Source organism: Staurois parvus, unplaced genomic scaffold (assembly GCF_062004578.1).
Source record: "Staurois parvus isolate SC_StPar_1 unplaced genomic scaffold, SC_StPar_1.0 ptg001328l, whole genome shotgun sequence".
NCBI lineage: Eukaryota > Metazoa > Chordata > Amphibia > Anura > Ranidae > Staurois > Staurois parvus.
The window spans coordinates 1,585,118-1,598,823 of NW_028319124.1; the positions used below are offsets into that span (position 1 = coordinate 1,585,118).

Sequence of the window (13,706 nt, forward strand, 5' to 3'; positions counted from 1 at the left end):
ACTGTGCCCCATTATTGGTGTCATTGGTAGGAATAGTGCCTCACCATTGGTCTCATTGGTAGGAATAGTGTCCCATCACTGGTGTGATTGGCAGGAATAGTTTTCTATCATTGGTGTGATTGGGAGTAATTGTGCCCCATCGTTGGCGTCATTGATAGGCATTGGGTCCCATTGTCGGCGTCATGGGGAGGCATTGGGTCCCATTGTCGGCGTCATGGGGAGGCATTGGGTCCCATTGTCGGCGTCATGGGGAGGCATTGGGTCCCATTGTCGGCGTCATGGGGAGGCATTGGGTCCCATTGTCGGTGTCATGGGGAGGCATTGGGTCCCATTGTTGGCGTCATGGGGAGGAAGTGTGCCCCATTGTCGGCGTCATGGGGAGGAAGTGTGCCCCATTGTCGGTGTCATTGGGCCCCATTGTTGGTGTCATTGGCAGGAACTGTGCACCATTGTTGGTGAATAAAATAGTGCCCCAAGGGCCAGATAACAGCATGCAAAGGGATGCAGTTTGGAGACCCCTGCTATAGTGGGACATGCTTTGTTCATATTTCATGTCTGAGGTTTACATCCACTTTAAGGCGTAGGAAAACTGATCCTTCTGAGTTTTTCTGACATTTCAGCTACATACAGGATGACATCACCCGGTGTGTTCGGCCTCTCCCCTTTGTTCGATGGTCCTGTGTTTTTGCTTGACCTTGTTGATTTTTTAATGAAGGTCCAGTCAGTTCAAAGGACTCCTGAGATGTCAATGCTCTTTGTCTTTAAAAGCTGTGTTTGTTGATGCCGTCTCTGCCCGATGTTGCACAGTTCTGATAACGCCTAGTTTGTTTTTCATTGGGTGGTTGGAGCCAAAAGCAGATACTGGTCTGTTTGGGTGGGTTTTCTGTGCTCAATGTATTCAATGTGCAAGTCCCAGACCCCCGGCATGTAACACAATCCGAAAAGGGGTAATGTGTTATCCTGTGCCTCTTCGTAAACTGGATGTTTATTTCAACTGAGTTTGTGTTCCCTAAAACCTTACATTTCTGATGTTCTAATCTTGCCCTGCATGTTGTCCACATACTTGAACTAATGTTGGTGTTCTTCCCCTGAAAAGGGTGAACGTTTCCTTTTACATTTCCAGGATAGGGAGTTATGAGAAATCACTCTGAAACTCAAGATAGTGAATACTGACAAGTTGGTTGTAAAGCATTGTTTACACCAGGAGTTTCCAGACTTTCTAAAAAAAAAAGGGCCAGTTTATTGTTCTTCAGACTTTAAGGGGGCCCGGAGTGGCTGGGGGGGGGAAAAATGCCCCAGTGTCAGTCAAAGTAAACAATGTCTCATGCTTGGAGAAGGAATAGTGCCTCATCATTGATATTAGTGGGAGGAATAGTGCCCCGTCATTGGTATCAGTGGGAGGAATGGTGCCCCGTCATTGGTATCAGTGGGAGGAATGGTGCCCTGTCATTGGTATCAGTGGGAGGAATGGTGCCCCGTCATTGGTATCAGTGGGAGGAATGGTGCCCTGTCATTGATATTAGTGGGAGGAATGGTGCCCTGTCATTGATATTAGTGGGAGGAATGGTGCCCCGTCATTGGTATCAGTGGGAGGAATGGTGCCCTGTCATTGATATTATTGGGAGGAATGGTGCCCTTTCATTGATATTAGTGGGAGGAATGTGCCCAGTCATTGGTATCAGTGGGAGGAATGGTGCCCCATCATTGGTCTCAGTGGGAGGAATGGTGCCCCGTCATTGGTATCAGTGGGAGGAATGGTGCCCCGTCATTGGTATCGGTGGGAGGAATGGTGCCCCGTCATTGGTATCGGTGGGAGGAATGGTGCCCCGTCATTGGTATCAGTGGGAGGAATGGTGCCCCGTCATTGGTATCAGTGGGAGGAATGGTGCCCCTTCATTGGTATCAGTGGGAGGAATGGTGCCCCTTCATTGGTATCAGTGGGAGGAATGGTGCCCCGTCATTGGTATCAGTGGGAGGAATGGTGCCCCGTCATTGGTATCAGTGGGAGGAATGGTGCCCCGTCATTGGTATCAGTGGGAGGAATGGTGCCCCGTCATTGGTATCAGCGGGAGGAATGGTGCCCCTTCATTGGTATCAGCGGGAGGAATGGTGCCCCTTCATTGGTATCAGCGGGAGGAATGGTGCCCCTTCATTGGTATCAGCGGGAGGAATGGTGCCCCGTCATTGGTATCAGTGGGAGGAATGGCGCCCCGTCATTGGTATCAGTGGGAGGAATGGCGCCCCGTCATTGGTATCAGTGGTAGGACGTATGCTCCACTGCTGGTCTCATAGGGGAATGGTGCCAGTCACTGGTGTCTTTAGAAGGAAATATGCCCCATTGTTGGTGTCAGTGAGAGAAATGGTTCCCTGCTATTGATGTCACTGGAAGGAATGGTGCCTCCTTGTTGATGTTAACGGGAGGAATAGTGCCCCAAGGGCTGGAAAAAGGCAAGCAAAGGGCAGCAGTTTGGAGACCCCTGGTTTACACTACTCCAGGCTTGTGTGGGCAGCTCAAGAATAAAGAGGAGGTAATAGGTGGCAGATTTAAGCACTTCCTGCCAGCCACATGCATATATACAGCCTCTTGGCGGGGTGCCTTTAACTCCAAGTGGTTGCATATATGCGTCTATAGGTAAACAGTTTACTGTGCTGAGAGTGCACTTCCAGAAACTAAAATGTCACTGAAAGCTCCCTATGCATACTTGCAATCGGGAAATTTCAATCATGTGACTGCTGTGACAGCCAATTGCAACAGTCACATGATTCGAATACCTGCTTCTGCTTCCCGGCATTTGGATCTTTTTAAAGGGACAGAAGGTTTGGATGTTTTGTACATAGTTACATTGGTTCAGCTTGGACCAATGTAACTATGTATATACCATACCTGGCTGATGCCCTTTCCAGGTCCCGTGCTGAGTGACTGTTCGGCACTGGCGTCATTTTCCTGAATGGATACGAAGCATTCTCTGACTGGACGAGGTGAAGAGTGGAATGCCATCACCTCATTTCTTCCATGCAGAAATTGCAAAGCAATCCATGAATGGTGCCCATAATTAGCAGCCAACCTTTTATTCAGAATGCAGCAGGGCAGCTGCTCAGCACAGGACCATGGGACAGTGTCTACTTCAGTGATTTCCAGCTTCCAAAGGGATTGGCTTGATATGACATATGCATAGTTATGTTGTTCAAAGCTGGACCAATGTAGGTATAAAATATCTATCCCTGGAATTCTTCTTGAACCTCTTCCCATCCGCCCATTGCTTATAGACGGCAGGCGGGAAGCTTTGCCAATGCGGGCTAATGCACCTGTACATGAGCCCACATCAGCGGCTCACAGAGCGTGCACCTGGGAGCCCAGTGATCCGAATGTCACCCAGTCATAGCGGATCACATTACTGCTGTGTCCAGGCGATCACATGGTGTTTTAACATGTGACTGCTATGACCAATCACAGCGCTCATATTATAAACATTGAAAGTGAAGATCGGTTCTCTCTGCTCTTAGTGTGAGAGCAGAGAAGGGCTGCAGCAGCTTGTGATTGTGTAGCTGCCCGTCAGGCTGCATGTACACTCGCAAACTGGTGTGCCAGCCACCCCAATGTCCCTGATCACTGCCCATTATAGTCTATAGCCAACAATACAGCCAGCCCTGTCATCTGTCCCAGTGCACACAATAACATGGCCACACTCCATACCAGCGCCCTGATCACTGCCATGCCCCGTACCAGCGCCCTGATCACATTTTTCAAAATGTTTGGCATTTTTTCATTTATATAGTAAAAAATAACAAACCCAGTGGTGGTCAAATACCACCAAAAGATAGCTCTATCTGTCTCAAAAAACTGATACAAATTTAATATGAGTACAGTGTTGCTCAACCTCACACTCAAAGTGTGATCGTGCTGAAAGCTGAAAATTGGTCTGAACTGGAGGAGGGTGAAAGTGTCCGGACTTTCAGTGGTTAAGCTGGCCATACACTGATCAAATTTCGGCAGGTTCAGCCCATTTTCGATCATTGTGTGGCCATACTTGCTCAACAGAAATCGATTGTTTGATTGACTTTTGTCTAACAAACATATTGGAAATTTTAACTCCGTCAGCAGCAGGAGGAAGGAAAAGTTCTGATTGCTGGACTCCAAACAAATACCGTGGTCACAATGGTGATAGCGGCCTCAGTCTATGACCCGTATGACTGCTGGGTTTGTTTGGAGTGAAGCAATCAGAAATTTTCCTTCCTCCTGTCTGACTACACAGTGCCGGCTCCCACAGTTGAGTCTACCAGACCTAGATACAGGAGCCTGAGCAGTAACCAAAACTTTCATTTCAATCAGGAACAGCCACTGATTAGTGTAATACCGTGTCCTGGTGGTGGGGATTCCTATATCTACCTCGTTCGTGCGGCTGAACGAGAAAAAAACAACCGTGTACGGCCGGCCTAAGTCTAATTGTACTTGGTGTATATTTAGTATACTTTGTATTAGTTCTACCAAAAATAGGGTATATCTGTAAGATGAAATCCATTAGGTATATTAACAAGGCTTTTTTACATTGGACATTTTAGCACTTCCACCTTTCACGAAGCATCTTTTTACACATCATTTGGAAGACTTCTGTGAAATGTATACTTGCCACTGACTTGTTTTACTTTTCTTTGCTCTGTGTTTTGACACCTTTGTGTGGAATTTCCATGAATAGTACAGACCTCTTCCATTAGATCTACTCTACAGAGAAAATTAAATTGGCCAAAAGCTTTCTCTACAGATGGAGAGTACTAACAGTGCCACCGAATGCCACTCCATTGAAGAGAAATCTTCCTCTGAAATCAATCTCCTGGTCCCCTGCTTTGCTCATTGGTACCTTCCACCAACCTACCACCAGTGTGTTTTGTTGAAGAGAAATCTTCCTCTGAAGTCAATCAACTGGATCCTTGCTGTGCTCAGTGGCTCCCATGCCAATGTGGAGGTCGGCAGGAGGAACCACTAAGTGCAGTGAGGAACCAGGAGACCAAAAGTGTGAGTTTCTATACAGATGTCAGAGAGACATTTCTCTTTGGTGTTCGGCAGCACGTGTAGCTGGAGGGGTGAGCATTTGATTTCTTCTTTTGCAGGGAGAGCTTTTTGGCCAATTATATTTCGAATATAGGATTGCTTCATCTTCTTGCATTTCATTTTCCCATTTAAAGGAAACCATTCCTGAGTGAATCAAGAGCGCTGCAACTCCTGACTTCTGGCTAGTCCCTTGGCTATCATGACGACCCTCAGGCTTCAGTACTTTGGATTACTGAAGCTGGCCATATGTGGCTAGATTTTAGTTCAAATATTTGTAAAGAAATCCTGAAGAATCGTTCATCTGAACGTTTTTTCTTGCCATCATTGAATTAACTAATTTTGTTTAAAAGCCCCTTTAAAATTTCATCCAGACCTGCTATTTGAATGGCGTCCCAGACATGTTTTTTTTCCCCCCACATTAAAACTACATTCACAGTTAGAATTTTGTTAATTCAAGAACCGTTCCCATCCTGCTCCTGAATTCTACTACAGACGAAAATATCATTTTGACTCCACAATTACAGAATCAAACTTTATAAAAACATTTCTGACAAAATTCTTTTGGTGTATGGCCAGCTTGAGTCCAAACTAGTATGCCGGTAATGAGACCGATCTGGTTGCAGTAGTTACACCGGTGCCGTGGTTCGTTTTGACCCAGGTATCTTCTTTTTTTTTTTTTTTTTTTTTTTTCAGTCTGTGATGCTGGATAAAGTAAAAGTGATCCGAGCGGTTAATTATCCGCTATATAATTTTTACATGTGGTGGAATTGGGTCCACGTTTCCGCCAGCTGACCATAGAGTTGACCAAGAACCAGAAAGTCCTCAATCATTTCTTTGGTCTAAGAAACTGGAAGCGACGAGTATTTTGTCACTTCTGTTTTTTTAGTCTCCTGTAAACAGGCTGTTACTGGCTTGTGAAAGCATCTGATCAAGCTGATCAGAGTTTGCTGTGATGCTTTAAAGGGCAGAGATGAGATCTGTGGTCTAATAGACCCCAGATGTCTCGGTAAAGAGAACCTGTCACTGCCCATGCTATCACAAGGGATGTTGTCCATCCCTTGTGATAGCAATATAAGCGATTTAAAAAAAAAAAAAAAGTTAAAGAATCAAAAAAATCCACAATTTTAAATAAAAGAAATAATAAAAAAAAGTAAAGTGCCCCTCTCACCCCATGCTCACGTACATAGGTTATGAACACACAGGTTACGAACACATAGGTCACGCATGCATATGTGAACAGCGTTTGCACCACACATGTGAGGTATCGCTGCAAATGTTATGAGAACAATAATTCTAGCACCAGACCTCCTATGCAACTCTAAACCTGTAATGACTTTGAAAGTGTCACCTGTAGATAATTTAATGTACTATAGTTTGTCGCCATTCCACAAGTACGCATATATTTAAAGCGTGACATGTTAGATTAAAACAAAAACAAACTGCCCCACAAGAACTATGTAAAAATTTTTAAAGTGAATGCTGCTGTGCCTTGATAAGAATCAAAAAGATTGATAAAAATCAGTGAATCAATAAAACAGCGCAAAACATGAAATGAATCAAAAGTAATTATACACAAATCATATTAAATTCTGTGGTTATAAAATAAATGTCCAAAACCACCAAAATTAAAAAAATATATAAAATTTGTGGCCAAATACAAAGTGATGAAACTAAAAACAAAGAAAGACCCCTTTAACCACTTCCCGTCCGGCCGTTGTATATTAATGGCCAGACGGTGGCAGTGCAGGGGCAGGTGGCCGTTTATAACCATTTATACCTCGGAGCGTGCAGCACCGCGATCCAGTGCCCACTGTATCCTCTGAACACAGTGGAATAACGATCGTTGTACAGGACCTCTGTGTGAGGTCCCGATCATGTGATCACTGATTGGCCAATCAGTGATCACATGAAGAGTAGTAAGCAAGATGTCACTTCTGACATCATTGCTTTCTACATGTGAAATCTGTAAATGATCACAGATGTCACATACTACAAGGCTATTCACAACAGCCTTGTACCATGTGACAAGCTGTGACCAATCACAGCTCACACAGTATTTCTCAATGACTGCAAGAATGCAGCCAGAGAGGAGGAGAAATGATTGCTTTTACAGCCTTTTATGGGTGTAAAAGCAATCGGTGTAAAAAAAAAATCTTCATAACCCCCTGACAAGTAGTACAGTGTCACCATGCTAACACTGTACTGCTAGGGTGACAGTATGTAAAAAAAAAACCCACATAAATAAATAATATAAAATGTAAAAAAAAAAAAATAATAATTTCTGGTTATAAACTAATGTGGGTCGTTTTTTTTTTTTTTTTTTTTTACTAAAAAGATAACTGAATACATTTTGGCCAAGATTTATGAAGAAAGATTATTTATTTGCAAAATTTTATAAGAAAAACACTTTTTTAAGAAATGTTTGGAATTTTTCATTATATAGAAAAACAAAAAAGTCCCAGTGGTGAATAAATACCACCAAAATAAAGCTTTGTCTGTCTCAAAAAATGCAAAAAAATTCATATGGGTACAGTGTTGCATGACCGCGCAATTGTCATTCAACGTGTGATAGCGCTGAAAGCTGAAAATTGGCCTGGACAGGAAGGGGGTAAAAGTGTCCGGACTTGAAGTGGTTAAACATGCAAATAGCGCTCCAAAACAATTATAGGATAAGTGTAATACAGAGAAAAGACTCCACGGATCTACACCCTCCTGTGAATAATGATGTATTCCGCACTCACCAGAGATGAGAATAAATTGCACTTTATGGATACAATATTATTCTCCAATTCCCAGGGAAAATTTCCTCTCCATAGCCTCCTCCATAGACAAGAGCTTCCTTACATCCAACGTCAAAATGGATTTTATCTCATAACAAAGTGTTATATAGGAAGACAAAGGAGAACCAATAGTGCAATATTTAAAGAAAGAATCGAGCGAGCGCTAGCATCTTCAACAGCTGCTAGGACGCAAAAGGTACCATAAAACCTCCAAATAATAATAATAAAGTGCAGTGCTGTCCAAATAAATATGTATAAAATTAGAATCCAATATTATATATCCAATCTATCCAATATAAAGTGCAGAAAAGATGTAAACATAGACACAATAAATACACTATATATGTGAATATAAAGTGCAAATAGAACTATTGAAAGCACAAATGAGTGGTAAAAGTGGAATGTATATATCTCAACAGTCCAGGTGATAACTTGAGGATAGTAGTAAATGTCCACTTAAAGTGCTCAATCAATCTGATATCTGACGTGGTGCGTGACGAGACTGAAAATTAAATAAATTGCGCACTCACCAGAAGTGCTCAATAAATGCGCATTCGAGATCACTATTAGTCTCAATTGATCAGCCAGATCAATCACTCCCAGATATAGTCAGGTAGTTCCTCATGTTCTGGTTGAAGACCCTCAGACCAGTATCACTGCTTCGGGATATGTCTAGAAAGGCGTCTGCGAGTGGTGAAACTTACAGAAAGCCCAAGAATAATGCCACATAGTGTGACACTGTATACAAGTGGGATGTTTATTTTCCAAAAAGGGCAAAAACAGGAGAATCAAAAACAGCACTGACCATGTAAGTAAACATGGCCGCCTGGGGCGGCGTGACATCTAGGATGCTGTTGCCCCTTCTCTGATGCCTTTCGTGCATAGCACTTAATCATAGGGTGCAGGCAATCCAGTGGACATTTACTACTATCCTCAAGTTATCACCTGGATTGTTGAGATATATACATTCCACTTTTACCACTCATTTGTGCTTTCAATAGTTCTATTTGCACTTTATATTCACATATATAGTGTATTTATTGTGTCTGTTTACATCTTTTCTGCACTTTCTATTGGATAGATTGGATATATAATATTGGATTCTAATTTTATACATATTTATTTGGACAGCACTGCACTTTATTATTAGTGCAATATTGCAGACTTTTAATTGAATAAAATAGTGCTCAATCTACTTGTGTTATAAGTTAAAATAAGTCGCCAATTGACAAAATCCTCCAAAACAGACTTCCCAGTGTAAAATGGATTCCAGAAAGTAAACCAAACTGGCAGCACCGGATATTACGTCACACGCTCAACATAGGGAACCGGAAGTACGTCTGATAACGCCCTGGAAGAGGGGCAAAACGCAGCAGTCAGACGTACACAGTACTGTGGGTACTGTGAAGCCGCAAGCTGGGTGCCCACACTGAAGATGCCGGTGCCTGGAACACAGGACGGCCGGTGAAACGGGCTGCAGGGGACACACCGCGGGACCGAGGGACAGGTAAGTGGCTATTTTTTAAAAGTCAGCAGCTAGAGTTTTTGTAGCTGCTGACTTTTTTTTTTTTTTTGGCCAGGTGAGTGGAACTCCGCTTTAATGTGACCACAGCTGCAATTTAAGTTTCTGAACTCCTTTAACAAATCAGCCCTCTTGAGTTTCCCAGGCAGTCCTGATCTGCTTACATGTTTCAAGCCAGTGACTCCAGAAGTATTGAAGCCAGCTGAGCAACCAGAAGCCTCCACAATTCTCTAAGGAAAGGGTTGCTTTAACGTAAGGCTTCTAATACAAACCGCTGTTGAAAATGTTGCCTTTCAGTAACTTCTGCTTTATAAAAGCAACATACTGTAGGTTGTAATCGGATCATAAATACACCCTCTGGATAGCAATTTTGGCCAGGTATGTCCAGTGACTGTTATTGATGACATTAAGTCATGCTAATTATTCTTGGCCATCATCATGCCAATGGAAAAATAAAGAAGGCCGGACACCATCTCAAGTGATCTGTAAAAAAAAATTAAAGTTCAAGATGAACCGCTAGCCTTCCATTAGGCAATCTCTAGGAGCCTTGCAAACAGTGCTTTACTACCTAGTTAACCCTTTGAAAGTATATTAGACCCTAAAGCTGGCCACACACATGGAGATTCTGATTCCTCCATCTACGCTATATAACATGGAAGGGCAAATCTCCCGCTATGGCTATTATATTTTGACCGTTATCCCTACCAGCAGGCAGAATAGCTGAACAATGCCTGTTTCTGATTGGATGCAGATGTAGTTTTCTGTCAGGCTCCTTCAATTTTTCATTTCATGGATGTCTGGTGGAAGGCTACTGACAGAGCCACTCAAAATTTTGCTCAGTTCATCAGGAACTAGCTGAAATTCACTCCGTCTATGGCCAGATTAAAGCGGAACCTAACTGTATCTAAGCACCACAAACTGAAAACTCGATTTAATTCTTTTTTTAACCACTTGCCATCCAGCCCGATTTTGACATTTCACATGCATGTTAAAATTAGCATTTTATTTTACTACAAAATTACTTAGAACCTCAAAACATTGTAGTCATATTGAAAGCAGAGTCCCTGGAGAATAAAATGGTGGCTGATGCACTTTTTTATGTCACTTGATATTTTTGTAACCATTTTTAACATGCAAATTTTCAGGAAAAAATACACTTAAAGTGGTTCTAGAAGATGAAGTTTTTTTACCCTCATGAATTCTATGCATGAAGGTAAAATAAAATCAATATGCAGCTCCCTCCGCAGCCTATCCTAATACTTGTTCAGTCCTGATCTAGAGATGTGCACAAGAATGGCTGCTCTTCCGGGTCTCTGCTGACAGTCACAGCCGTTGAGGTGGGAGCGGGGGCAGGGCCTAGCCCCATTCTGTGTGGGTACGCATGAGCGCCCCCATAGCAAGCAGCTTGCTATGGGGGCAGTCGAAGAGGTGGAGCCAGGAACGGCAGTGAGGCACCCGAGAAGAGGAGAATTGGGGCTGCTCTGTGCAAAGCCATTGCACAGAGCAGGTAAGTATATGTTTTGTCATTTTGAAAAAATCACCTTTTTTTTATTATAGCACTTTAAATGAATTTTAGTGCACACAATATAATACCTTTTTTTTATGGTAAAATATAAATGATGATGAAGGTGTAGGCACCTTACAGGGGTCACCTTTTCACTTCCGTACTTTACCTAGAGACAGATTTACTTTATTGAATTCCCCTTAAAGGGTTTGTCTTCCCTGAATTGTTGTGTGGACACTGGTGGGCAGAAACACTGTTTTTTTGAGAGCCGTGTCTTCTGTTATGGAGGAGTATTCTTCTTGGTGCTTTTGGGAAGTGCCGATCTATTGCTTGTCATGAAAAATCATTAAGGGAACAATAGACCCATTCATAATAGATGTTGTTGCTGGGTGGAGCTGGGAGGTTTGAAGTCCTCAAGGTATAGCTGTAGCTGGGGTAAATGAAGTGTCATTTTTGAGTGGATTAACCCTATGTCCTAGATAAGATACCCAAGACTACTGACTCATGAATTCTGGTAGCTTAAGAGAACCTCATTTCTATGTAGCAGGGGTCCGCTTTGTCAGTGTGACCCCCACCCCTCTAAATCTGAATGAAAGTGAAAAAAAAACAAAAAACCTGTGGGGAGTGTTATATAAAATGTCCCTTTCTTCTGGCATTCACCCACAGATCCTAGGTGATCCCCCTTTCTGATGAGATCTCCGAGAATGTTGAGTAGCCCAAAGTCTACAAGAAGATGATCCTTCACTGCAGCATTGTTTCATAGTATTTGAGCTACTCCGCATCATCAGGATCTTCTTGGCAGGAGGATAACGTAACCCTCTGCACTACAGAAGTCAGGAACGGGGAGTATCTTTATCTAACGAAGTTAAATAGCTATCAGGGAGTAAATCCTGTCCTAAGCTTGCAGTTCTGTGGCGTGTTCTTTTTCAGGCTAAATGCTGAATGGAGTGGTCTTGTGGACCAGCTGGAGTCTCCCCACTCAGTCGTCCCTAAAATGAACAAGTTTAATATTTTTACATGGCTATACAGACAAAGAATTGTGATATGGGGAAACATCCATTTAATTGCAGAAATCAATAACATTTTCTTTTTCTCTTGACAGGTCCTAAACGTATAGGTGGGGGGCGTCTGTCCTAATCCTAGAGGCCCTGCCCGCCCCCCACCATGGGCAACGCGGCTACGGCCAAGAAGGGTGGCGAGATAGAAAGTGGTGAGTTAATTACAAGTGGTGGGCTTTTTTTGGACACCACTTCCACAGAACACATCTTTTTTTAAATGCTATTTAGTCTGGCATAGTGAGCAGCACCTTGGTGATGAACAACATCCTGTCAATCAAATAAGTGATATTGCATTAATAAACTTTTATTAGCGTGAAAGAAATGGTGATGTGTATGTAAATGGTAGGTGGGGTCTATACTGCCCATTGCAACCAGTCCGATTACATCTGTCACTATTGTATTAAGTTAGATATCGACACCTGGAATTGCTTAGTTGCTGATGCCATTATATACGGTGGATATAAAAAGTCTACACACCTCTGTTAAAATGTCAGGTTTCTGTCATGTACAAAAATGAGACCACGATAAATCATTTCATAACTTTTTCCACCTTTTTTAATGTGACCTATAAACTGTACAACTCAAATGAAAAACAAACTGAAATCTTTTGGGGGGAGGTAAACATAAGAAACTAAAATAATGTGGTTGCATAAGTGTGCACGCCCTCTTAACTGGGGATGTAGCTGTGTTCAGAATTAAGCAATCACATTAAAAATCATGTTAAATAGGAGTCAGTACACACCTGCCATCATTTAAAGTGCCTCTGATTAACCCCAAATAAAGATCAGCTGTTCTAGTAGGTTTTTCCTGACATTTTCTTAGTTGCATCCTACAGTAAAAGCCATGGTCCGCAGAGAGCTTCCAAAGCATCAGAGGGATCTCATTGTTAAAAGGTATCATTAAGGAGAAGGGTACAAAACAATTTCCAAGGCATTAGATATACCATGGAACACAGTGAAGACAGTCATCACCTGGAGAAAATATGATGCAACAGTGACATTACCAAGAACTAGACGTCCCTCCAAAATTGATGGAAAGTTTAGAAGAAAACTGGTCTGGGGGGCTGCCAAGAGGCCTACAGCAACATTAAAGGAGCTGCAGGAATATCTGGCAAGTACTGGCTGTGTGGTACATGTGACAAGAGTCTGCCGTATTCTTCATATGTCTGGGCCATGGGGTAGAGTGGCAAGACTGAATCTTTTTCTTACGAAGAAAAACTTCCAAGCCCGGCTAAATTTTGCTAAAACACATCTGAAATCTTTCAAAAGCATGTGAGAAATTGTGTTCTTGTCTGATGAAACCGAGGTTGAACGTTCTGGCCACAATACCAAAAGATATGTTTGGCACAAAAGCAACACTGCACATCACCAAAAGAACACCATACCCACAGTGAAGCATGGTGGTGGCAGCATCATGCTTTGGGGCTGTTTTTCTTCAGCTGGAACTGGGGCCTTAGTCAAGGTAGAGGAAATTATGAACCGTTCCAAATACCAGTCAAAATTGGCGCAAAACCTTCAGGCTTCTGCTAGAAAGCTGAACATGAAGGGGAACTTCATCTTTCAGCATGACAACAACCCAAAGCATACATCCAAATCAACAAAGGAATGGCTTCACCAGAAGAAGATGAAAGTTTTGGAATGGCCCAGCCAGAGCCCAGACCTGAATCCGATGGAAAATCTGGGGTGATCTGGAGATGCCCTCACAATCTGACAGATTTGGAGTGTTTTTGCAAGGAAGAGTGGGCAAATATTACCAAGTCAAGATGTGCCATGCAGATAGACTCATACCCAAAAAG

The 13,706-nt window shown here is 42.7% G+C and overlaps 1 protein-coding gene across 2 annotated transcripts in view; it reads left to right on the plus strand.

Moving 5' to 3' along the window:
- LOC149436915 (cAMP-dependent protein kinase catalytic subunit alpha) overlaps positions 1 to 13,706 on the plus strand; it is a 98,202-nt gene that overhangs the window by 3,425 nt on the left and 81,071 nt on the right. For both annotated transcript variants that reach the window (XM_089661228.1, XM_089661229.1), the window contains exon 2: positions 11,956 to 12,063. In XM_089661228.1, the coding sequence (XP_089517354.1) occupies positions 12,018 to 12,063 (46 nt within the window). In that variant the 5' untranslated portion in view covers positions 11,956 to 12,017. The remainder of the gene's footprint in view (positions 1 to 11,955; positions 12,064 to 13,706) is intronic.